This window comes from Passer domesticus, chromosome 1 (assembly GCF_036417665.1).
Source record: "Passer domesticus isolate bPasDom1 chromosome 1, bPasDom1.hap1, whole genome shotgun sequence".
NCBI classification, from domain to species: Eukaryota; Metazoa; Chordata; class Aves; order Passeriformes; family Passeridae; genus Passer; species Passer domesticus.
In genome coordinates this window covers 161,000,556-161,024,309 of record NC_087474.1, presented here as the reverse complement: position 1 = coordinate 161,024,309, position 23,754 = coordinate 161,000,556, and the positions used below count along the sequence as shown (strand labels likewise).

General features: G+C 46.9%; 1 protein-coding gene across 1 annotated transcript in view; it reads right to left on the bottom strand.

Annotated features, from left to right (window-relative positions):
* Positions 1 to 23,754, bottom strand: part of ARHGAP39 (Rho GTPase activating protein 39) — a 109,279-nt gene that overhangs the window by 6,346 nt on the left and 79,179 nt on the right. Inside the window, exons 4-10 of the mRNA XM_064399650.1 lie at positions 18,374 to 19,775; positions 12,016 to 12,577; positions 7,896 to 7,988; positions 3,810 to 3,883; positions 2,085 to 2,284; positions 831 to 922; positions 574 to 743 (exon numbers count right to left, since the gene is read on the bottom strand). Coding sequence (XP_064255720.1) covers positions 574 to 743; positions 831 to 922; positions 2,085 to 2,284; positions 3,810 to 3,883; positions 7,896 to 7,988; positions 12,016 to 12,577; positions 18,374 to 19,775 — 2,593 coding nt within the window. The remainder of the gene's footprint in view (positions 1 to 573; positions 744 to 830; positions 923 to 2,084; positions 2,285 to 3,809; positions 3,884 to 7,895; positions 7,989 to 12,015; positions 12,578 to 18,373; positions 19,776 to 23,754) is intronic.

Sequence of the window (23,754 nt, the reverse complement as noted above, 5' to 3'; positions counted from 1 at the left end):
TCTCAGGAGAAGGAACCAGGAGAGTCACCAGGGGCACGGACTCATGGAATGGGAGGAGAAAGATGGAGATGATAGGCTTGGTGGAACTCCTGGTTCTTGGCCACCACATGGTGACCTCGAAGAACCCAAAACCACCTCAGGAGAAGGAACCCGGAGGTTCTCCAGGACCACCAACTCATGGGGTGGGAGGAGGAAGATGGAGGTGCTGGGGTTGGTGGAACTCCTGGTTCTTGAGGGAGATGGGGGTCACCATGTGGTGAAGTTGGAGAACCCAAAACCATCTCAGGAGAATGAACCAGGAGCACCAACTCATGGGGTGGGAGGAGAAAGATGGAAAGGATGGGATTGGTGGAACTCCTGGTTCTTGGTCACCATGTGATGAAGTTGAAGAACCCAAAACCACCTCAGGAGAAGGAACTCATGGGGTGGGAGGAGAAAGATGGAGATGATAGGCTTGGTGGAACTCCTGGTTCTTGGCCACCACATGATGACCTCAAAGAACCCAAAACCACCTCAGGAGAAGGAACCAGACCTGGAGGCCGCCTGGCGGGCCGGCAGGAGGTTCTGCTGTACCTGGAGGAAGCGGATGAGGTAGCACAGCACCATCTTGTTGATCCGGGGCAGGGAGTGGACGACGGCGACGGCGGCCTCGGGGTTCTCGTAGTGGGAGATGCACTGCTCGTAGAAGTCGTGCGGGATCAGCGGCTCCTCCAGCTCGCGGTACCACAGCTTCAGCAGTGACGCTGGAGAGGACACGGGGAACAGGAGAAGGTGTGAGATCTTCTACATGGAGGTTCTGCTCCCACCGAAACATCGCCCCGAGGTCCTACCGGGAACGTGCGGGTCCTCCAAGCCGGTGGGGATCTTCCATTGGTCCACCTGCAGCTTGAGGGCGTTGACCTCGTCGATGTCACCGGGGACCCTGTGGGGGGAAGAAGCGTCGGTGGCCGAGTGACCGATGGGGACCTCCCAGCTGGACAGCTTTGGGTGCTCCAGGAGGACCAGGAGGGGACATCAGCTGGGCATGGCACCAAGACCCCATCTTGGGGGACACCATGGAGAAACCTCCATGGAGCCATATTGGGAGATTGTTGGTGCCACCAAGATCCCATCATGACTGGTGGTCAACATGGAGAAACCTCCATGGCCTTGGAGCCATCTTGGGAGCTTGGTGCCACCAAAACCCCACCATGACTGGTGGTCAACATGGAGAAACCTCCGTGGTCTTGGAGCCATCTTGGGAGCTTGGTGCCACCAAAACCATATCATGACTGGTGGTCAACATGGAGAAACCTCCATGGCCTTGGAGCCGTTTTGGGAGCTTGGTGCCACCAAAACCCCACCATGACTCTGGTGGCCACTGTGGAGAAACCTCCATGGTCTTGGATCAAGGAGAAGCTGGAGGGACCCACTGGATGGTGCCACCAAGTCTCCACCATGACTTTGGTGGTCACGATGGAAAAACCTCTATGGCCTTGGAGTAAGGAGAAGTTGGGAGGATCCACTTGGCTGGTGGCACCAAAACCCCACCATGACTCTGGTGGCCACTGTGGAGAAGCCTTCATGGAGGGACCCCGGGGATGGTGCCACCAAGACTCTACCATGACAGGTGGCCACCATGAAGACACCCCCATGGCCTTGGAGGAAGGAGAAGTAGAGGGAATCCAGTGGATGGTGGCCACCAAGACCTCACCATGCCTGTGGCGGTCACCATGGAGTGAGGAGAAGTTGGAGGGACCCACTTGGATGGTGCCACCAAGACCCCACCATGACTCTGGTGGCCACTGTGGAGAAACCTCCATGGCCTTGGAGCCGTTTTGGGAGCTTGGTGCCACTAAGACCCTGCAATCACTGGTGGCCCCCATGGAGAAACCCCCAAGGAGAAGTTGGAGGGACCCAGTGGATGGTGCCACCAAGACCTTGCCATGACTCTGGTGGCCACCATAAAGACACCCCCATGATCTTGGAGCACCCACCAGAGAACACCAAAAAACGTGAACTTGCCCCATTTTGAGACAATTCTTGTGAGAACCTCCAGCTTGCCACCACCATGAGATGTCCCCATGACCGTGGGGTGGCTTTACCTGAAGATGCCCTCGGTCTGGTCCCCGTTGAGCGCCAGGACCTCCTCGGAGAGCCGGGTCTGCACCCAGGGCAGCTGCCGGTCCGGGTACCGCTCCTTCTGCATGGCCACGATGTCCTGCAGGGAGCTGCCGAACATGGATGGGTTGAAGACGGCGTTCTTGGCGTGACGGATCTCCTCGATGTTCGGCTTCTTCAGGCCCTGCAGGAGACACCAGAGGTCACCGGTGGCCTCCGTGGTGGCCAGGGTTGGATCTCCTCAATCACACCACCCCCCTGGTTGAGCTTCATAAGGGTTGTGATGGAGCCATGGATGGATTCCGGGCAATGTGGTCAAGGTGGTTCCACCATCCATCCATGGATCCATCCATGGATCCATCCATGGATCCACCCACCATCCATCCATCCATGGATCCATCCATGGATCCATCCATCATCCATCCATCCATCCATCCATCCATGGATCCATCCATGGATCCATCCATCATCCATCCATCCATCCATCCATCCATCCATCCATCCATGGATCCATCCATCCACCATCTTGATTCAGAAGAGGATCCAACCCTATGGAGCTTGGTGGGACCATGGCCACGCTGGAGGATCTCCACCGATGGATTTTGCCAGGAGAGGAGAAGGAGCCACAACTCTGGGATGCTTCTGGAAAGCTGAACATCGGCGCTGGGCTTCCAGAAGGTCTTCAGGAGTTCCTTAGAAAGTTCCCAGAACGTCCTTCCCTATGAGGTTTTCAGAAGGTCTCCAGAGATTTTCCAGAACGTCTCCAGAAGTTCCTTAGAAAGCTCCCAGGAGGTCTCCAGAGAGTTTGCAGAAGGTCTCCTGAAGATCACTAGTTGGTCTCTGGAATGTCTTCAGAAAGTCCCCAGAAAATCCCCAAAAGGTCTCCAGAAAGTCTTCAGAAGGTCTCTAGAATAGTCTCAGGTGTTCTCCCAAAGATCCTTAGAAGGTTTCCAGAAGATCCCTACAAGATCTTCAGAGAATTCCCAGAGGATCTCCAGAAAGTTTCCAGAAGATCCTCAGTCTCCAGGATGTCTTCAGAAGATCCACAGAATGTCCTTAAAAGGTCTCCAGAAAGTCTTCAGAAGGTCTCCAGAAGAATCCCCAAGGTTCTCCAGAAGTTCCTTAGAAAACTCCCAGAAGGTCCTCCCTGCAAGGTTTTCAGGTCTGAAGATCTCCAGATGGTCTCTGGAATGTCCTCGGGAGACCCACAGAAGGTCCTTAGAAAGTTTCCAGAAGGTTCCCAGAAGGTCCCCTAAAGGTCTTCACAAGGTTCTCAGAAACTCTCCAGAAAATTTCCAGAAGGTCTCCAAAAGTCTTCAGAAAGTTCTCAGAAGTTCTCCAGAAGATCCTCAGACAGATTTCAAGAGGTGCCCAGAAGATCCTTTCAAGCTTTCCAGAAGGTTCCCAGAAGGTTCTTAGAAGTTCTTCAGAAGATCCTCAAAATCTTCCCAGAAGCTCCCTACAAGCAGTTCTCCAGAAATATTCCAGAAGGTTCCCAGAAGTTCTCTAGAAGGTCCTTAGATGCACTCCAGAAGATTTCCTGGTCTCCAGAAGAAGTTCTCCAGAAGTTCTCCTAACCACAATCACCACCCGCCACCACCTCCCTCCCTCCTCCAGCCCCTTCCCGAATCCCAGGAGCTCCTGGACGACCCCGGTGGGAGGTGACCTCCTTGTCCACCCCTTCCCGAGCCCACCCCATCTCCTGGTACCTTCTTGGCCCCGGTCAGCGCCGCCTTCTGCAGTTTGTTGTAGCAGTACTTGGCATAAGTGCTGATGGCCACCCCTGCAAGAGAAGACACGCTGGGTGGTGGGATGTCACCTCCAGGATGGCGGGATGTCACCTCCAGGAGCTGGAAGAGGTCCTTTCCCATCCCTTCCCCTCCCCATGGTGCTGCTCCATCTCCATCCTTGTCACCACTCACAGGGGGCTTGAGGAGGACCTCAAACCTCCCAAGAACCTTGGAGGAACCACCAAAGGTGGAGCTCTGGAGCTCTGTGGTGCCTCAACCTGGGTGACTTTTGGGGGCCACCACTGCCATGGTCACCACTCCCATCCCATCTTCTCCAGACCCCACCACTTCCATCCTCATCCCATCCCCTCTTCCTGATGTCCTCCATCTCCATCCTTGTCACCAAGGGCTTGAGGAGGACCTCAAACGTCACAAGAACCTTGGAGAAACCACCAAAGGTGGAGCTCTGGAGCTCCATGGTGGCTCCATCTTGGGTGGCTTTTGGGGGCCACCACTGCCATGGTCACCACTCCCATCCCATCTTCTCCAGACCCCACCACTTCCGTCCTCATCCCATCTCCTCCTCCTGGTGTCCTCCAGTGAGGAGATAACGCCTATCCTGACAACCCTTCAGGCTTGGTGGGACCTTCTGGAACATTCCAGAAGAAGCCCTGGAGACGTGGTGGATCCTTCTGGATCATCCCAACAGCCCCGGGGACCTGGTGGAACCTTCTGGACCATCCCAGAGGAAGCCCTGGAGACCTGGCAGGACGTTATGGATGATCCCAGAAGAAGCTCTGGAGACCTGGTGGATCCTTCTGGACCATCCCAACAACCCTGGGGACCTGCTGGGACCTTCTGGATCATTCCCAGGAGAAGCTCTGGGGACCTAATGGAACCTTCTGGATCATTCCTAGAGCCTTGGAGACCTGGTGGGACCATCCCAACAGCCCTGGGGAATTGATGGAACCTTCTGGACCATCCCAGGAGAAGCTCTGGGACCTGGTGGGACCTTCTGGACCATCCCAACAACCCTGGGGACCTAATGGAACCTTCTGCATCATTCCCAGAGCCTTGGAGACCTGGTGGAACCTTCTGGACCATCCCAGGAGAAGCTCTGGGGACCTGGTGGGACCTTCTGGACATCCCCGAGCGGGTGGCCTCAAACCCTGGAATCCGATGGTGGTGGAACGGTCGGGCTGGGAAGGGCCCTGTGAGGAACATCCCAACTGGAGACACGGGCGGAGACACGGCCGGACTTCGGGATGCAGCCTGGGAGGAGAGGGACCAAGGACCTCCGGGGGTGGGGGTGGTGGGATCTGGTGGGACTCTGTGGGATCTGGTGGGATTTCGTGGGATTCCACGGGATCTGGTGGGATCTGATGGGACTTTGTGGGATCTGATGGGATCTGGTGGGACTTTGTGGGATTTGGCGGGATCTGGTGGGACTTCATGGGATCTGGTGGGATTTCATGGAATCTGGTGGAATCTGATGGGACTTCATGGGATCTGATGGGATTTCATGGGATCTGGTGGGACTTTGTGGGATCTGATGGGATTTCATGGGATTTGGTGGGACCTGGTGGGACTTTGTGGGATCGGATCCGGGTTTCTGAAGGAGCAGCCCCTCCTGGAGCTCCCCAGGCCCTTCCCTGGAGGTTCCTCCTCGGTGGATCCCAAATTCCCTCAATCCCAGCGGAGATCCCGAGGGTCAATTAAGTTATTTGTACTAATTAATTAATTAAACTAATGGCAATATTAAATTAAAATCATTAATTAAATTATATTAATTATATAATTAAGTTATTCAAATTCTATTAATTAAATCTTATGATATCTATTAATTATTAAAGTAATATCAAATAATAATTAAAATTTATTAATTTCTAATATTATTAATAAAATTATTTAATTAAATATAATTTTCTTGATTATATCTATTAAATTAATAGTTTCATAAATACTGTACGTATTAATAAATATTAATAATAAAATATTTAATATTGTTAATATTAATGTTTATTGATTACTAATTATTAATGTTTTTAATATTTAATGGTATAATTATGCATTTATCATTATTAATAACCAATACTAATAATACTAATGCTAATATTAATGCAAGCACTAATCCTATTAACACTCATAGTATTAATACTACTGATATTAATAATATTATTACATCAATTACACCAACTCTATCTGACCCCTATTAATCACTATTAATTAATATTATTAACATAATAATAATATTAGTACTAATGCTAATATTAATTGCAACACTAATCTGCTAACACTACTAATTTTATTAATAATAATATTATTACATAAGAGGCACCAACTCTGACCCCTATTAATGACCCCAATTAATTGAATAATAATATTACTATTAATACCAATACTAATAATACTAACGCTGATATTAATACCAACACTAATACTACTATTAATATTAATAATAATATTATTACATAAATGACACCAATTCTATCGGACCCTATTAATTACCCCAATTAATAGATTAATAATATTGCTACTGTTACCAACACTAACACTACTAATACTAATATTAATACCATCACTAATACTACTAATACTATTAATAATAACATTATTACCTACAGGACACCGAGTCTGTCTGACCCCTATTAATTACCCCAATTAATAAACTAATAATATCACCATTGATACCAATACTAATACTAATACCATCACTAATACTACTAATACTACTAATAATAACATTATTACCTACAGGACTCCAAGTCTATCTGACCCCTATTAATTACCCTAATTAATAAACTAATAATATAATTCCTGATACCAATACTAATACTACTAATACCAACACTAATACGACCAATACTATTAATAATGACATTATTAATTACTACCAACACTAATACTATTAATAATAACATTATTACCTACAGGACTCCAAGTCTATCTGACCCCTATTAATTACCCTAATTAATAAACTAATAATATCACTACTGATACCAACACTAATACTACTAATACCATTAATAATAACATTATTACCTACAGGACACCAAGCCTATCTGACCCCTATTAATTACCCTAATTAACAAACTAATAATATAACTACTAATACCAATACTAATACTACTAATGCTAATATTAATGCCAACACTAATACTACTAATACTATTAATAATAACATTATTCATTACTACCAACACTAATACTATTAATAATAACATTATTACCTACAGGACACCAAGTCTATTTGATTTCTATTAATTACCCCAATTAATAAACTAATAATATCACTACCGATACCAACACTAATACTAATACCAACACTAATACTATTACTACAACTACTACTAATACTATTAATAATGACATTATTAATTACTACCAACACTAATACTATTAATAACAACATTATTACCTACAGGATGCCAAGTCTGTCTGACCCCCATTAATTACCGCAATTATTAAACTAATAATATCACTACTAATACCAATACTAATACTACTAATACTATTAATAATAACATTATTACCTACAGGACACCAAGTCTATCTGACCCCTATTAATTACCCTAATTAATAAACTAATAATATCACCACTGATACCAATACTAATACCACTAACGCTAACATTAATACCAACACTAATACTACTCAGACTATTAATAATAATATTATTACCTAGAGAACACCAAGTCAATCTGACCCCTATTAATTACCCCAATTAATAGACTAATAATATAACTTCTGATACCAATACTAATACCAACACTAAGACTACTAATACTATTAATAATAACATTATTAATTACTACCAACACTAATACTATTAATAATAACATTATTACCTACAGGACACCAAGTCTATCTGACCCCTATTAATTACCCTAATTAATAAACTAATTATATCCTCCTGATACCAATACTAATACTACTAATGCCAATATTAATACCATCACTAATACTACTAATACCATTAATAATATAATTATTACCCATAGGGCACCGGGCCTACCTGGCCGCCATTAATTACCCCCATTAATTAACGAGCCCCGGGCTCCCTACCCGGGATCTCCTCGCTCTGGGGCTTGGGTTTCTTGCGCAATTTGGGTTTCTTCTGATTGGTCCTGGCCAGGAGGTGCCGCAGGTGCCGCGAGACTGGGGCGGAGCACCGGGAATTCCCGCGGGGTGGAATGGGCACGGGGGGAAGAAATTAAAATGGAAATTAAAATTCAAAGCAAAATTAAAATTAAAAAAAATTTGAAAATTTAAATGAAAATTTAAGTGAAAATTAAAATTCAAATCAAAATTAAAATAAAAAAAGTTGAAAATTTAAAAGAAAATTTAAAAGAAAATTTAAACGAAAAGTTTAAATGAAAAATTTAAATTAAAACATTTTAAAATCAATTAAAATTAAAACAAAAAATTAAATTAAAATTATAATTGAAATTAAAAAATAAAAAATTAAATAGAAATAAAAATGGAAAAAAATTAAGTTGAAATGGAAATTAATGTTAAAATTAAAATTTACAAATATAAAAAATTAAATAGAAATCTTAAATTAAAATTTAAAAATTTGAAATCAGAAAAAATTAAATTTAAAATTATGATAGAAATTAAAATAAAAAAATTAAATTGAAATTAATGTGAAAATTAAAATTAAATACTAAACTTAAAACAAAATGTAATAAATTAAAATAATTTAAATTAAATTAAAAACATAAAAATCAAAATTTAACTTAAAATTAAAAAAATTAAATTAAAGTTGAAAGCAAAAAAAATTTAAATAATTCTTGAAATAGAAGAAGAAATTGGAATAAATGAAATTGAAACTGAAATTAAAATTTAAAACTAGATGGAAATCTTTAAATGGAATTAAAAATTGAAACTGGAGCGGAAATTAAAATTAAAATTGAAATGGAAATTTGAAACTCAATGCGAATTGAAATAAAAAATTGAAATTAAATTAAAATATTAAAATTGGAATTGGGATTTGATACTAAAATAAAAATTGATATGAAATTAAAATTTAAAAAATGAAATTAAATTAAGCTGAAATTAAAGTTGAAAATAAAATGAAATTTGAAATTAAAATTAAAAATCGAAAAAAATTGGAAATAAATTGAAATTAAAACTGAAATTAAAATTGAATTTATTATAAAATTGTAATAAAATGAAATTAAAATATAAAACCGAAGTAAAATTAAAAGAAAATCTGAAATTAATTAAAATTAACAAGTGAAGTTCAAACTGAAATTAAAACATTGACATGAAATTAAAATTAAAATTTAAAACAAAATTAAATTAAAGGAAAAAATCAAGGACTATTAAATTGAAAAAAAAATTAAAATTAATTGAAAATAAAAATTGAAATTAAAGGAAAAACTGAAAGGAAAATGATCAAATAAAATGGAAAGGAAATGAAAGTGGAAATGAAAAAACATTGAAGTGAAAATGGGAATGAAAATTAAAATATGAAATTTAAAAAGAATTAAAAATGCAAAATTAAAATAATATGAAAATATAAAAATAAAAAAATCCATAAATTAAATAAACTAAAATAATTAAAAAGAAAATAAATGAAAATTAAGTAAATGAAGATTAAAAAATTAAGAAATTATTAAAAATTTAATGGAAAAGAAATAAAAAAATAAAAATAAAATTGGTATTAATAATTAAAGAAAATTAAGATTGAAATAAAGATGAAAATTAATAATAAAGAGAAAATAAAGATGCAAATTAAAAGTACAATGGAAATTAATTAAAATGGAAAAGAAATAAGATAATTAAAATAAAAATAAATAAGGTAAAAATTACAATATAAATTAGAAATAGAAAAATCATTAAGTGAAAATGAGAATAAATAAAAAAAATAAAATTAAAATTAAAATTATATTTAAAACTGAAAATAAAGAAAAACAATTAAAATGGAAATAAAATCCCAATTAAAATGGCAATGAAAATGCAAATTTAACCAAATGAGATGGACTGGAAAACGCAAATGAGAACAAATCAACATCGACAGCGGAACCAATCAACACAAAGACAGCGAAATTCCTGGAGAAACAATGGAAAACTCAGAACAAGGGCGGGATTCGGGAATTCCCAGCGAAGGGCTCTGATTGGCTGCGGGGGAGTTGGGGGCGGAGCCTCTCCTTTGGCGGGAAATGAGTTTGACACCTCTGGTGGGACCAACCCAACCCGACATTCCCGGGAATCCCACGGGGTCTTCTCCACCCGGGGTGGGATCATCTCCTGGTGTCCCCCAGGGGTTGAGGGACGCCTCGGAACCGCGGGAGAAACTTGGGATCCAAAATCCCAAATCCTCCTGGATTCCCAATCCCGCCGCATCCCTGAAACACTGGGAGCTCGTGGGGACGTCCGGACGGTGAAGGTCCAAGGCTGGAGAGGATCTCCTGAAATTCCCAAATTTCTCAGATTTCCGTGTCCTCCTCTGGCCATGACCTAAAACCTCAGGAGATGGGAATCTTCTGGGCTCCATCCCAACACTGGGGTCTTTTTGGGATCCAAAGCTACTCGAGAGGAAACATCTGGAGGTGGGAATGATGGAAACCATGGAATCATGGGATTTTGGATCCATAGTGACTAGAGAAGAAACATCTGGAGGTGGGAATGATGGTGAAACCATGGAATCATGGAATTTTGGATGCAAAGCTACTTGAGAAGAAATATCCGGGGTGGGAATGATGGAAGCCATGGAACCATGGAATTTTGGATCGAAAACTACTAGAGAAGAAACATCTGGAGGTGGGAATGATGGAAGCCATGGAACCATGGAATTTTGGATCGAAAACTACTAGAGAAGAAACATCTGGGGGTGGGAATCATGGAAACCATGGAATCACGGAATCTTGGGTGCAAAGCTACTTGAGAGGAAACATCTGGTGGTGGGTATCATGGAAACCACGGAATCCTGGAATTTTGGATCCATAGCTACCAGAGAGGAAACATCTGGCGTGGGAACGATGGTGAAACCATGGAATCATGGAATTTTGGATCCATAAATACTAGAGAAGAAACATCTGGAGGTGGGAGTCATGGAAACCATGGAATCATGGAATTTTGGATCCATAGCTACTTGAGAAGAAACATTTGGAGGTGGGAATGATAGTGAAACCATGGAATTCTGGAATTTTGGATCCAAAACTAGTAGAGAGGAAACATCTGTGGTGGGAACGATGGTGAAAACATGGAATCATGGAAATTTGAGATCCAAAGCTACTTGAGAAGAAATATCTGGGGTGGGAATGATGGAAACCATGGAATCATGGAATTTTGGATCCAAAGCTACTAGAGAAGAAACATCTGGAGGTGGGAATGTTGGAAACCATGGAATCATGGAATTTTGGATCTATAGCTACTAGAGAGGAAACATCTGGAGGTGGGAATCATGGAATTTTGGATCCAAAACTACTAGAGAAGAAACATCTGGAGGTGGGAAAGATGGAAACCATGGAATCATGGAATGCTTTGGGTTGGAAGGAATTTCAGGGCATGGGAGAAGTTCCAGGAGTGGAGGTGACACTGATCCCACAAAGGTGTCAAAGCTCATTTCCTCTTGGATCTCCTGTTGGATTTCCAGGAAGGAGAACGGTGGGAAAGGCCCCACAGCACTGGGGGAACCTCCAGGAGATGTTTTGGATGAGTTCCTCATCCACCTTTCCACAAGGAGACTCAGCCAAGAGGAAAGGAACCAAATCCATGGGTTGGGACATGTAATCATGGAATGGTTTGGGCTGGAAGGGACCTCTGAAGGTTGGGTTGGATGGAGCTTCAGGGGATGGGAATCTCAGGGTATGGGAGAAGTTCCAGGAGCAGAGATGAGGATGATCCCGCAGCAAAGGTGTCAAAGCTCAGTTCCTGTTGGATTCTGGGAAGGAGAAGGGTGGGAAAGGCCCCACAGCACTGGGTGCACCTCCAGGAGATGTTTTGGATGCTCCTCATCCACCTTTTTAGGAGGAAACTCAGCCAAGAGGAAAGGAACCAAATCCATGAGTTGGGACATGGAATCATGGAATGGTTTGGGCTGGAAGGGACCACAAAGTCCACCCAGGGACACCTTCCGCTATCCCAGGTCGCTCCGATCCCCATCCAACCTGGCCTGGAACACTTCCAGGCACCGAGAACAACCACAGAAGCCACCGGGCCGCGGTTCCTCACTTACCTTTGGTGTCATTCACCGGATCCATGTGCCGGTAAATGTATCCTTCAAGGTAGGAATGGAATTTGGGAGTGGGTGGGAAAAAGGCCAGACAAATGGCCATGAGCTCCCAGCCGCGCGCCAGGCTCTCGTAACGGAAGTTCTCGGTGGTCTGCCGGCACAGCTGGATGTAGAGCTCGTCTCGCAGCCCCTGCATGCTCCAACCTTTGGTGGCGATCTCCAAGGCCACGTTGAGCTGGTCCGTCTTGGCCCGCCGGTCGCCCATGTACATCTGGATGAGCTTGAAGATCTCGCACGCCTCCTTCTTGACGTTGCGGTCGTTGGTCATGATCATGGGTTTCTTGATGGATTCGCTGCTCCAGGCCAGCATGTTGGCGATGGAGACCTTGCGGCGGAAGAGCCCTTGGGTGTGCTTGTTGAAGTGCTTGGAGGCCCAGTTCTCAATGTCCGTCTCCGAGGAGGGCTTGCGCAGGTTGAAGGTGGGGAAGACGCAGCTGGCGCTCGGCATCATGTTCCGCGTCTGCCGGCTGCTCTCGAACTGCGCGCAGGCGCCGAGGTCCTCGGACTGGGGGACAACAGGCGGGACAGGTCAGAGGTGTGGGGGGGTGGGAGTGCTGATGGATCGATTGGTTGATTGATCGATCGAGCAACAGATCAAAAAACCGACCAATAAACCAATGAACCAACCAAACAATGGCTCAATCAATCAACCAAGTGATCAATCAACAAGCCAACCAACTCATCAATGAACAAGCTGATCAATCAATGAACAAACCAATCAATGAAACAACCACTAAACCAATCAATCAACCAACCAACCAACCAACCAACCAAATGATCAATCAACGAACCAATCAACCAACAAACCAATCAATGAAACAACCACTAAACCAATCAATCAACCAACCAACCAAATGATCAATCAACGAACCAATCAATGAACAAAACAATCAATGAAACAGGGAGTAAACCAATCCATCAACCAACCAACCAACCAACTCATCAATGAACAAGCTGATCAATCAATGAACAAACCAATCAATGAAACAACCACTAAACCAATCAATCAACCAACCAACCAACCAACCAACCAAATGATCAATCAACGAACCAATCAACCAACAAACCAATCAATGAAACAACCACTAAACCAATCAATCAACCAACCAACCAAATGATCAATCAACGAACCAATCAATGAACAAACCAATCAATGAAACAGGGAGTAAACCAATCCATCAACCAACCAACCAACCAACTGATCAATGAACAAACTGATCAATCAATGAACAAACCAATCAATGAAACAACCACTAAACCAATCAATCAACCAACCAACCAACCAACCAACCAACCAACCAACCAACCAACCAAATGATCAATCAACGAACCAATCAACCAACAAACCAATCAATGAAACAGGGAGTAAACCAATCCATCCATCAACCAACCAACCAACTGATCAATCAACAAACCAATCAATGAACAAACCAATCAATGAAACAACCACTGAACCAATCAGTCAACCAACCAACCAATGAACTGATCAATCAACAAACCAACCAATAAACCAGTCCACCAACCAACAAGTGGATCAAGCAACCAATCAATGAATCAATCAAGCAAGCAATCCATCAACCAACAGATCAATAAACTAATAAAACAACCAACAAACTGATCAATCAACAAACTCATCAATGAAACAACCAGCCAACCAACCAATCAATCAACCAATCAACAAAGGGATCAATCAACCAAGCAATCAACCAAGCAAGAAATCAACAGACCAACAAACCAACCAATAAGGCAATCGAGGAAAAACCCAATGAACCAATGAACCAATCAACCAATAGAATAATCAACCAAGCAACCAACAAACTGATCAATCAAGCAATGAACCAACCAATCAATCAACCAATCAATCAATCAACCAACCAATAAATCTGTCAACAAATCAATCAATCAACCTAGCAACCAAGCAACAAACCAATGAACCAACTAACCAATTGTCCAACCAATAAATCAGCCCAAAAAAAGATCAATCAATCAATCAATCAATCAACCAAGTGACCAGTGGAGAAACCAACAGACCAACCAATGCACGAATGGTTGAAACAACCAACCAATGAATTGATCCACCAAACCGATCAATCAACCAATCAACAAACCAACTGACCAGCCAATGAATGAACCAATCAATCAAACAAACAATGAACCAACCAACCACCAAAAAATCAATCAATCAATCAATCAATCAATCAGTCAATCAACCAATCATCCAAACAATAAATCAGCCAACAAGCTGATCAATCAACCAACTGACAAGTGGAGAAACCAACAGAGAAACCAACCACCCAACCAACCAATGAATTGATCTGACCAACCAATCAACCAACCAACCAACCAATGAATTGATCTGACCAACCAACCAACCAACCAATGAATTGATCTGACAAACCAACCAATCAACCAACCACCCAACCAACCAATGAATTGATCTGACAAACCAACCAACCAACCAACCAATGAACTGATCTGACAAACCAATCAACCAACCACCCAACCAACCAATGAATTGATCTGACAAACCAACCAATCAACCAACCAACCAACCAACCAATGAATTGATCTGACAAACCAACCAACCAACCAACCAACCAATGAATTGATCTGACCAACCAACCAACCAACCAACCAACCAACCAATGAATTGACCTGACAAACCAACCAACCAACCAACCAATGAATTGACCTGACAAACCAACCAACCACCCAACCAACCAACCAACCAACCAACCGTTGCAGCATTCCGAGGTCTTCCCATAAGCCTCGTCCTCTCCAAGGAGCTTCTCCTCAATCCCATCATGGCCAAGTGGAGCTCGCCCAGTGCCAGCAGCCAAGGTGGGCTGTGGCACCGATTGGCGTCAGGAGGGAGGGGACTGGTGGGGACGAGTGACAGGCTGGACTCTCTCCACACTTGGTCAGTGGACCACAGACAGAAGAAGTTGGTGGCAATGTGGGGTAAACAATGTGGCTTTGGGTTCCACCCATCCTTTGGGGACACTGGGGACACACCCACCTTTAAGACCCCCCGAGGAAACGCCCTCTACCCAAAATCACCTTCCAGGGTGGTTCTCCAGCAGCCACTGGAGGAGGCTGGTGGCTCCTCCAAGCCATGAGCAACATGGATGGTCCTTCAGGACCATCCCGAGGGACAGGAGAGGCTCGGGATTTAACCTTGACCTCTGCAGAGCATTCAGCTGGGAAGGACCCAGAGGACCCCAGTGTCCTTCTCCTGCTGGAACCAGAACAGCTTGTGGATGTCACCCCAGGAGGTGGAGGGACACCCCAACAGCTGGTGACCAGCATGGAGGAGGCCAACAAGGGACAACTGGGATGGACAATTGGACAATCCTGTGGTCCTGCAGCCAGCCAAGGTGGCTTCATCATCTCTTCTGCAACATCCAGGCCAGCACCGCCTGGGTTTGGGAGCCCTGGGGACGTGACCCATGGCAGGGAAGGACATGCCACGCCATCCAGAGGTGACACCGCTGTCCCCACCTCGTGTGGAGGAGCAGTGTTGGTGGCCCTGAGCAGGGTCTGTGGGCAAGGTGACTCCAGTGCTGCCACGGATTTGGGGCTAGGCTTCAGATGAGGAACAGAAGAAAACCAGAAGGTGGAAAGACCCGGGACGTGGAAAATCCAGGAGGGGACAAGGAAGCCACCCAAGGAGCCACCAGAGCCGCTGTCAGGTGACCGAGCTTCTGCTTCTTCAAACAAGTCAAGCTTCTTTTCTCTTCAGCAACTCGTCCTGTTCCAACGTCGAGATCTTTCCATCGACATCGCTCCACTCCTACCTTGACCACGGTGACGATGGCAGGGACATGGGACGGGGACACGGGAGCTTCATCCCTGAAGGGACCCAGCCCTGCTGTCCCTGTGGAGGCCACTCCACCCCAAAGGTCCCTCTATGTCCTCCACCCTGGTCAGCTGAAGGCCCATGGGGTTTCCTGGGTGATGCAGGAGATGCTCAAAGGTCTCACGTGGCAGCTGCTGGGGACGTGGCTCTTCCAAAAACTGGTCCAGGGGCTGGACCAGAGCCACCAAGAACACGCAGGGAGAAGAAAATTACCACGTTGGTTGAGGACATCAACCTTCTCCAGCCAAGGAGAGCGTGGTCAGGCCAGGGAGTGACCCTGGAAGTGAAATGTGATGGATCCTCTGCTGCCAGAGCCAATAGGAAATTAACATCAGCCCTAATTAGGTCTAATTAGAACCTAAATGAACTTGGGGGATGCCCTGGCCTACAAGAAGGGGATAAACCAGCGGGTGTCAACCTCAAATGGCCGTGACTTCCTGCCTGTCCCATGGGGTGATGATGGTGTCACCTCAGGAATTAGGGAATCCTCAAGGGAGAAGGTCCTGGAGCCACGTGGATGGGCTGGGATGCACCTCAGTGTGGGGACACTCCACTGGTGACAATCACAGCCATGGCCATGGAAGGGGCTGGGTTGGAAGGGACCGTCAAGATCATCCCGTTCCAATGGCCAGGGACACCTTCCATGATCCCAGGTGGCTCCAAACACCAACCTGGCCTTGGACACTTCCAGGAATGGGGCAGCCACAGCTTCTCTGGGAAACCGGCGCCAGTGTCCCACCAGCTTGGTGTCCCTGAGGACAACAGATGGGACCATCAGGACAGAAACCTCTGGGGAGTGGAGAAGATTCCCACCACGTCCCAAGCTCTGTGAAGAAGGTGTAGGATCACCAATAGTGGCAGGTTTTTCTCCTGGTGTGAAGATCCAAAGTGGATCCAGAGCTCTCCAGTTGTGAGTTGGGACCTCCTTGTGCAGCACGGAGTCCTTGTGCTTCAGGAATCTTCTTCTGCTGCCTTCGGATGCAACGCTCCACCAACTTCATTACACATTTCCATGGACAAAAAAGGAATTTTCCAGATGATTTGCTGTTTCCCGGGTCCATGTCCAGGGTCTCCTTCCTGCTGACACCAAATTCCATCTTCCAGGAGGTTTTCCAGGTGGGATTTGTCCCCACGCATGGCATCATCACCTGCTTTTTGGGAGCCCTGACAGCCTTTCCCTGGAGGAGAAGGAACTGATGGACCACATCCAGAAGCTGATGGAGGAAATCCAAAAACCAGGGAAACATCTGACGGGCCAGAATCTGGGCACATGGGATGCACCAGCTCCAGAATTCCAGGTGAGACCCTCAGGGTCTCCTCTGGAATGGGAGTTTGGGGCTGGAGGGATCTCCGGGGAAGCAACAGGCAGCCCACAACCCTGGGAAACAAATTCTGGAAAACTGGTGGCTCTTTCATCCCAAGGTTTTGAGGGACCACCTTGGCAAGGACCAATATCTTTGAGGGAACACCTTGCTAAGAACCAACTTCTTTGAGGGATCCTCTTGGCAAAGATCACCTTTGAGGGACCACCTTGGCAAGGATCAACTTCTTTGAGGGATCCTCTTGGCAAGGACCAACTTTGAGGGATCACCTTGGCAAGGACCAACTTGTTTGAGGGACTGCCTTGGCAAGAACCAATGTGGTTGAGGATCACCTTGGCAAAGACCAACTTGTTTGAGGGACCACCTTGCTAAGGACCAACTTCTTTGAGGGACCACCTTGGCAAGGATAAACTTTGAGGGACCACCTTGGCAACAACCAACTTTGAGGGACTGCCTTGCTATGGATAAATGTGTTTGAGGGACCACCTTGGTAAGGACCAATGTGTTTGAGGGATCACCTTGGCAAGGATCAACTTCTTTGAAGGACCACCTTGGCAAGGACCAACTTTGAGGGACCACCTTGCCAACAACCAACATCTTTGAGTGACCACCTTGGTAAGGACCAATGTGTTTGAGGGATCACCTTGGCAAAGACCAACTTATTTGAGGGATCACCTTGGCAAGGATCAACTTCTTTGAGGGATCCCCTTGACAGCGACCAACTTTGAAGGACCACCTTGGCAAGGACCAACGTGTTTGAGGGATCCCCTTGGCAAGGACCAACTTTGAGGGACCACCTTGGTAAGAACCAACTTTGAGGGACCACCTTGGCAAGGACGAACTTTGAAGGAGCACCTTGGCAAGGAACAACTTCCCTGAGGGATCAGCCAGGGATGGGCACTCAGGAACCTCCTGGGAGCTGCCTGGATCCAGGATCTGCCCCACACCGGGGCAGGAGAAGCCATGGCACAGAGCTGAGGCCGCCGTGGCACCCCAATCCTGGTGTGGGATCACCCCAGGGACCATCCCACTGGATCTACACTGGAGGAGAAGGACCTTCAACAAGGATTGGCCATGCAGTGAAGACCCCCAAAACCGAGAACCTTCCCGAGGGTGTTACCTGAGATGGATGCAGGTAGGGCTCGGGGGAGGCCAGGTTGGTCTGGACGGAGACGCTCTTCTCCAGCAGGATCTGGGGGAAGCCCAGCTTCTCAAAGGTGTTCCTCTTCCAGTGCTTGTTCTCCTGCTGTGCCAACGCCTCGTCCTCGCTGAAGGCTCGCACCACCGGGCCCGGCATGGGCAGCGGGAGGGCCCCGTCGCTCTCGTAGCCCGAACCGTCCTTTTGGGAATCCCAGCTGCTCCGTTGCTTCATGTGGTAGTGAGCCTGCTGCGCTTCCCACGCCAGCCGCGCCTGCGCCAGGAACGGCTCCGGGAAGCCCCGCGCCGCCTCCGCCTCGGCCGCCTTGCTCTCCGTCCGGTTCATCGGCGACCTGTTGGGCCCCGGCGCGGCGCGCTCCTCACCCAGCTCTCCCAACACTTCCCGCTCCCCCGAGCCGTCCGTGGAGGAGGCGTTGGTGTCGTGGTTCACCGAAGGCTTCCGGCTTTTCCTCTTCCTGGTGGAGGGCGAGTAACCGGTGGAGGACAAGGTGTCCTGCTGGCTGGACCACGACATGGAGTCCTCGCCCTGGGCCACCTGGGCCCCCGCGGGGCCGGGGCAGAAGTCGGGTCCCTCCATGCTGCTGTAGTCGCCCGATTTGATCTCCAGGCGCTGGTCCCGCACCAGGCAGGGGCTGTGCTGCAGCGAGTAGGAGCCGCCGATGGGGTTGGGGGAATATTTGTGCCTCAAGCCCGTCTTCATCTTGGGGCTGGAGCCCGACTGCTCCACGTAGACCAACTGCCGCACGTACTCCTTGCCGGCCGGGCTGTATTCCAGGCTCATGAAGCGGTCGGGACACTTCTGCTTGGTGAGCACCAACTGCTGGTAGGGCGAGTTGGAGCCTTGCTTGGGCGACTGGAGGAAAGGGTGAGGCTTGCGGATGGGCGATTTCTGCGGCGAGCCGGCCTTGTAGCTGCCGCTGGCTTCGTACTGCATGTCCACGGGCGGCTCGTCGTAGATGGGAGCCTGGTATTCCATGGGGGGCTCCTCGTACAGCGGGGGCTCGTAGGCGTAGCGGGGCGACGAAGGCTGCGATTCGCTGGAATGTTTGCGGTGCTGCGCTTGGAGCGGCGAGCAGAAGGAATCGCCCCGGCCCAGCAGCGGCGAGCAGCTGCCCACGTGCTCGGCCCTCTTCAGGAAGGGCGACTGCTTCCTCTCCGGGAAGAAGACGGAGTTGTCGGCGTCTGAGGAGAAGGTTTGGAGGTTGGGCGACTGCTGGCCGCCTGAGGGCCGGCGGGAGCGGGAGCCGGGTTGGTTTTCCGGGGCGTAGCCGTTGCCTTGGTGGAGGAGGAAGCTGGGCTCCCGATCCGTCACCTTGATCAGCATCCGCTCCTTGGTGCCGGCGTTCCATCGGAGGGATGAGGTCCTGCGGGGAGAAACATCACGGTGAGGGGTCAGAATTCCACCAAAATTTGGGATTGCTGGTCCCAAACCTCTCAAACCACCGCAGAGCCTGGAGGATGAATATTCCCAGGTGCTCGAGAGATGGAGACGGGAGGGATTGGATGGGGTTGGATATTGGACAAGGCATGGAGGGACAGGACACAGGGAATGGCTTCCCACTTCCAGAGGGCAGGGGTGGGTGGGATAACGGGAAGGAATTCTTGGCTGTGAGGGTGGGGAGGCTCTGGAATGGAATTCCCAGAGAAGCTGTGGCTGCTCCATCCCTGGAAGTGTCCAAGGCCAGGCTGGACAGGGCTTGGAGCAACCTGGGATAGTGGAAGGCGTCCCTGCCTGTGGGATTGGATATTGGGAAGAAATTCTCCCATAAGAAATTCTTCCCTGGAACAGTGGATTTTCATCTCCTCTCTCCCCGCTCCAAGTCCTTGGGACACTCAGGGGGAAGAGCAAAGATGGATTTTATGGAGCTGCCCGGCTCACAGGAGGGATCCGAGCTGGAATTTGCTGTTCCCAAGGCACAGGGAAGCACATCCTGTCACCAATCCCACGCTGGAACAGAAGATGCCGGAGGCACCGTCTGCTCTCCCACTTCATCCCTCTCCAGTTCTCGTTTATTCCCAGCCATTTGTCCCTTCTGTCCCCCAGGAAAAGGCGGAGTGAGTTCAGTCGCTGAGTTTTGAGGGAAAAATTCCCACAAAAAGCCACAAACAATTCCCTGCAGGAGGCTCCACAGTCTCTCCTTGTTTGTCCTCACTCCAAGGGATTTAGGAACAATTTATTCCTTCCTTTTCCACCTTTGGAAGTGCCTTTGGAGCTCCTGGGGACTTGAGCCTCCTGCCACATCCTTGCTGCTGAAAACCTGGAAGAGTTTGGGTTCCTCCACCTTGGTTTGATGGATCTCAACCTCTGATGGTGCCCTTGCAGACCCTCAAAATTCCATCCATGACCACAAAATCATGGATTCGTGGAATGTTTTTGGCTAAAAGCTCATCCGGTTCCTGCCATGGCCTGGGACACCTTCCACTGCCCCAGGTTGCTCCAAGCCCCTTCCCACCTTGCTCTGCTCCTGAAAAATCTGCTTTTCCTGCTCAAACCACCCACAAAAATCTTGGATGGCTCCATGTTTTTTCTGGAAGAGCTGGAGGTCTTTAATCACCATGAATAACCTGATTTTTATACACAGATCCTAAAAATTGTGAGGAAGGAAAACAGAAGAGCCACAGAGAATTCCCAGTGGAACTGGACTGGAATTCCCAGGGAATCTGCGGCTGCCGCATCCCTGGAAATGTCCAAGCCCAGCTTGGAGCAACCTGCGATAGTGGAAGTTGTCCCTGCCCATGGAAAAGGGTTGGAATGAGATGATTCGGAAGTTCCCTGCAGAAATCCACATTTCCACATTTTCCCCAAACCCAAATCCCTCCTAAATCCAGGTGTTTTCACTCAAACCAGGTGAAGCCGCCGCTTAATTCCCAGCTTTGCAGCTGGCATTAATATTCCAGCCCCGCGGCATCTGGCAGCAGCGGATCCGAAGAAAAATCCCCAACGGAGCAGCGGCGCTTCCGTCAAAATGTCAAATCACCTCGCCCGGGCCGAGCTTTCAATCCCAAATATTAAATAACAATAAGCAATATTCCAGAAAGCTCCGTGGATTATGGTTAGTGCCCCCCGCTCCAAAAAAACCCACGGAATAAATGGAATTTTCTGCCGGTAAAAGGAATCCCAAAAAGGCGATTTTTGGGCTGAAATCGCTGCCCACAAGTGGCGCGGCCGCTCCAAGAAATTCAAGGGATGCTGGCAAGGGGCATCCGGCAGAAATTCCAAGTATTCCTGTTATTTCTGGCTTGGCACCGGGTTCTCCCTGCTGTTTTCTCCACGTGGGGAGGATTTTTTTCTACTCTGTACATTTCCATGACAAAAGCGCTTCCCAAATCCCTCCGCATCTCCTATCCAAGGAATCCATTTCTTTGGAAATTTGCGTGATTCCCACATAATTTCCATCTGGTTTAGGGCAGGATTTTTCCATGTTCTCCTAAATTTCCTTCCCTGCTCCAGTGCCTCCTCCTCGATGTTGTTCCAACCTTTGGGAAGTCAGTGATGGAGGGAGAGGAGAAACCTGGATCCCTCCTCCGGGAATTCCTTTGCTTCCCGTTGTTTTTTCTGGAGAGACCCCACACCTGCAGGCAAACCCCCCCTCATTTGCATATCATTATTCATTCCAGCAAGAGTTCTGACCATGCACAGCTCAAAATTCCTTAAAATCCCATGAAAATAACCAAAATTATGGATTTTTTACATTCCTGATGCTTTTAACAGGGCCGAGGGGCAGCTCCACTCAAGGTGGGACTGAGGGAATAAATCACAGCCAGGTTTAAGCAGAATTATTTTAAAATACTATTTCATTATTTTAAACCAGAATTATTTGTTTTTTTGATGCATTGAGTTTTAAAAACATGAATATTTCCAAAACCGACCCAAACCATGCATTTTTCCAAGATTTCTTCCCCTGCCCCAGTGTTGTTTCGACTTTGCAGGTGAAAATTAAAATTTAGAACCGGGATTAAGTGGATTTTCCCCTCCCTGGGAAAAGGGAAAATAAACCTGATTTGAATAATTCAAACATCGGATTCTCCGGGAAAAGCAGAAGATCCCTGGGCACCCCCCACCATCCCAGCTCCTTGTGCCATCCCAAATTCCCAAAATCCCAAAAATCCTCGCTCTTCCTCACCTTCCTCCCCCGGCTCCGGGATTTGGGAGCATCTTCTCCCTCCGCCTTCCACCTGAGCTTAAAATTCCCTTTTCCAGGGCTAAACTGGGATGGGAATGAGGGAAGCAGCCCGGCCCCTCTTCCCTCCCAGCTGGGCACCGCCTGCTCCGAGCGCATCCCGCTGGGAATTCCGAGGTCAGGGATGAGCCGGCGGCGGAAAAAACCCTCCCTGTGCCTGGCATGGTGCCCGGCGCCGCTCCGGCAGCACGAAAATCTCCGTGAAAAAAAAGCGGGGAAAGGTGAGCAGCAGAGCCTGAAGACGTCCAGGCTTCCATCTGGAGCCTCCCGTGATCCATCCGAAATTTTCCAGCTGGGAAAAGGTCCTCAGGACAGGAATCCAGCCTCTATAATCACGCAGAAACTCGTGTTTTATGTTAATTTAGAATTAAATTAAGCTGTAGGATGAAATCCTGAAATCCTTAAGGTTTTGCTGTTCGTCACCTGCAAGCGGTGCCGTTCCCAAAAATTGACGTGGAATTCTGTGGAATTCCATATATATAAACATCCCAGGGCTTGGATTGGAGTTTTAAATTCCACATTTTAAAATTTTGAATTTTAAATTCCTGCTCAAGCAGGAATTTCTCAGTTTTTGTGGGATTTGGGGTTCTCAAAACCCCGCCATGGCCTCTCCAACCCTTCTTCCACACTTCCAATCCCTCTTCCCATCTTTTGGAAGCGTCACTTCCTCCTTGGAGTTCATTTTTTTAGGAAGCCTTTTGATTGGTTGAAGCTGATTCCTGGAAAAACCGGAATGAGCGAGGAGAAATTTGCATAATTCAGGCAGTAAAATGGATATTTGGGAAGAAGGTGAGTGCCAGGATCGAGTTTTCCAGGATGATTTGACAGATACAACACAATCCATGGAATATCCAGGAAGGGAAAAATCCAATTTGGTCTTTCTGTGGGAATTTTGGAGTGATGAGAATGTTGAAGCCCAAAGTCTGTTAACATCAAATCTGGGTTTGGTGGATGGCCACGACCTCCTGAAGCTCCTCTGCACACAATTCCCTTCTCCAACTAAAATATTCCCAAAGGATTATACCCATCAAAATACCATTTAAAAAAAATTTAAATCCTATTATTTTTCCAAAACTTTCCAGGATTGTCCAATCTCTGTCTCCGGATGGCGCTATGGGATCACTTTCAGCTCCGAGCCCTCAACACCAAATCTCTCCACGAA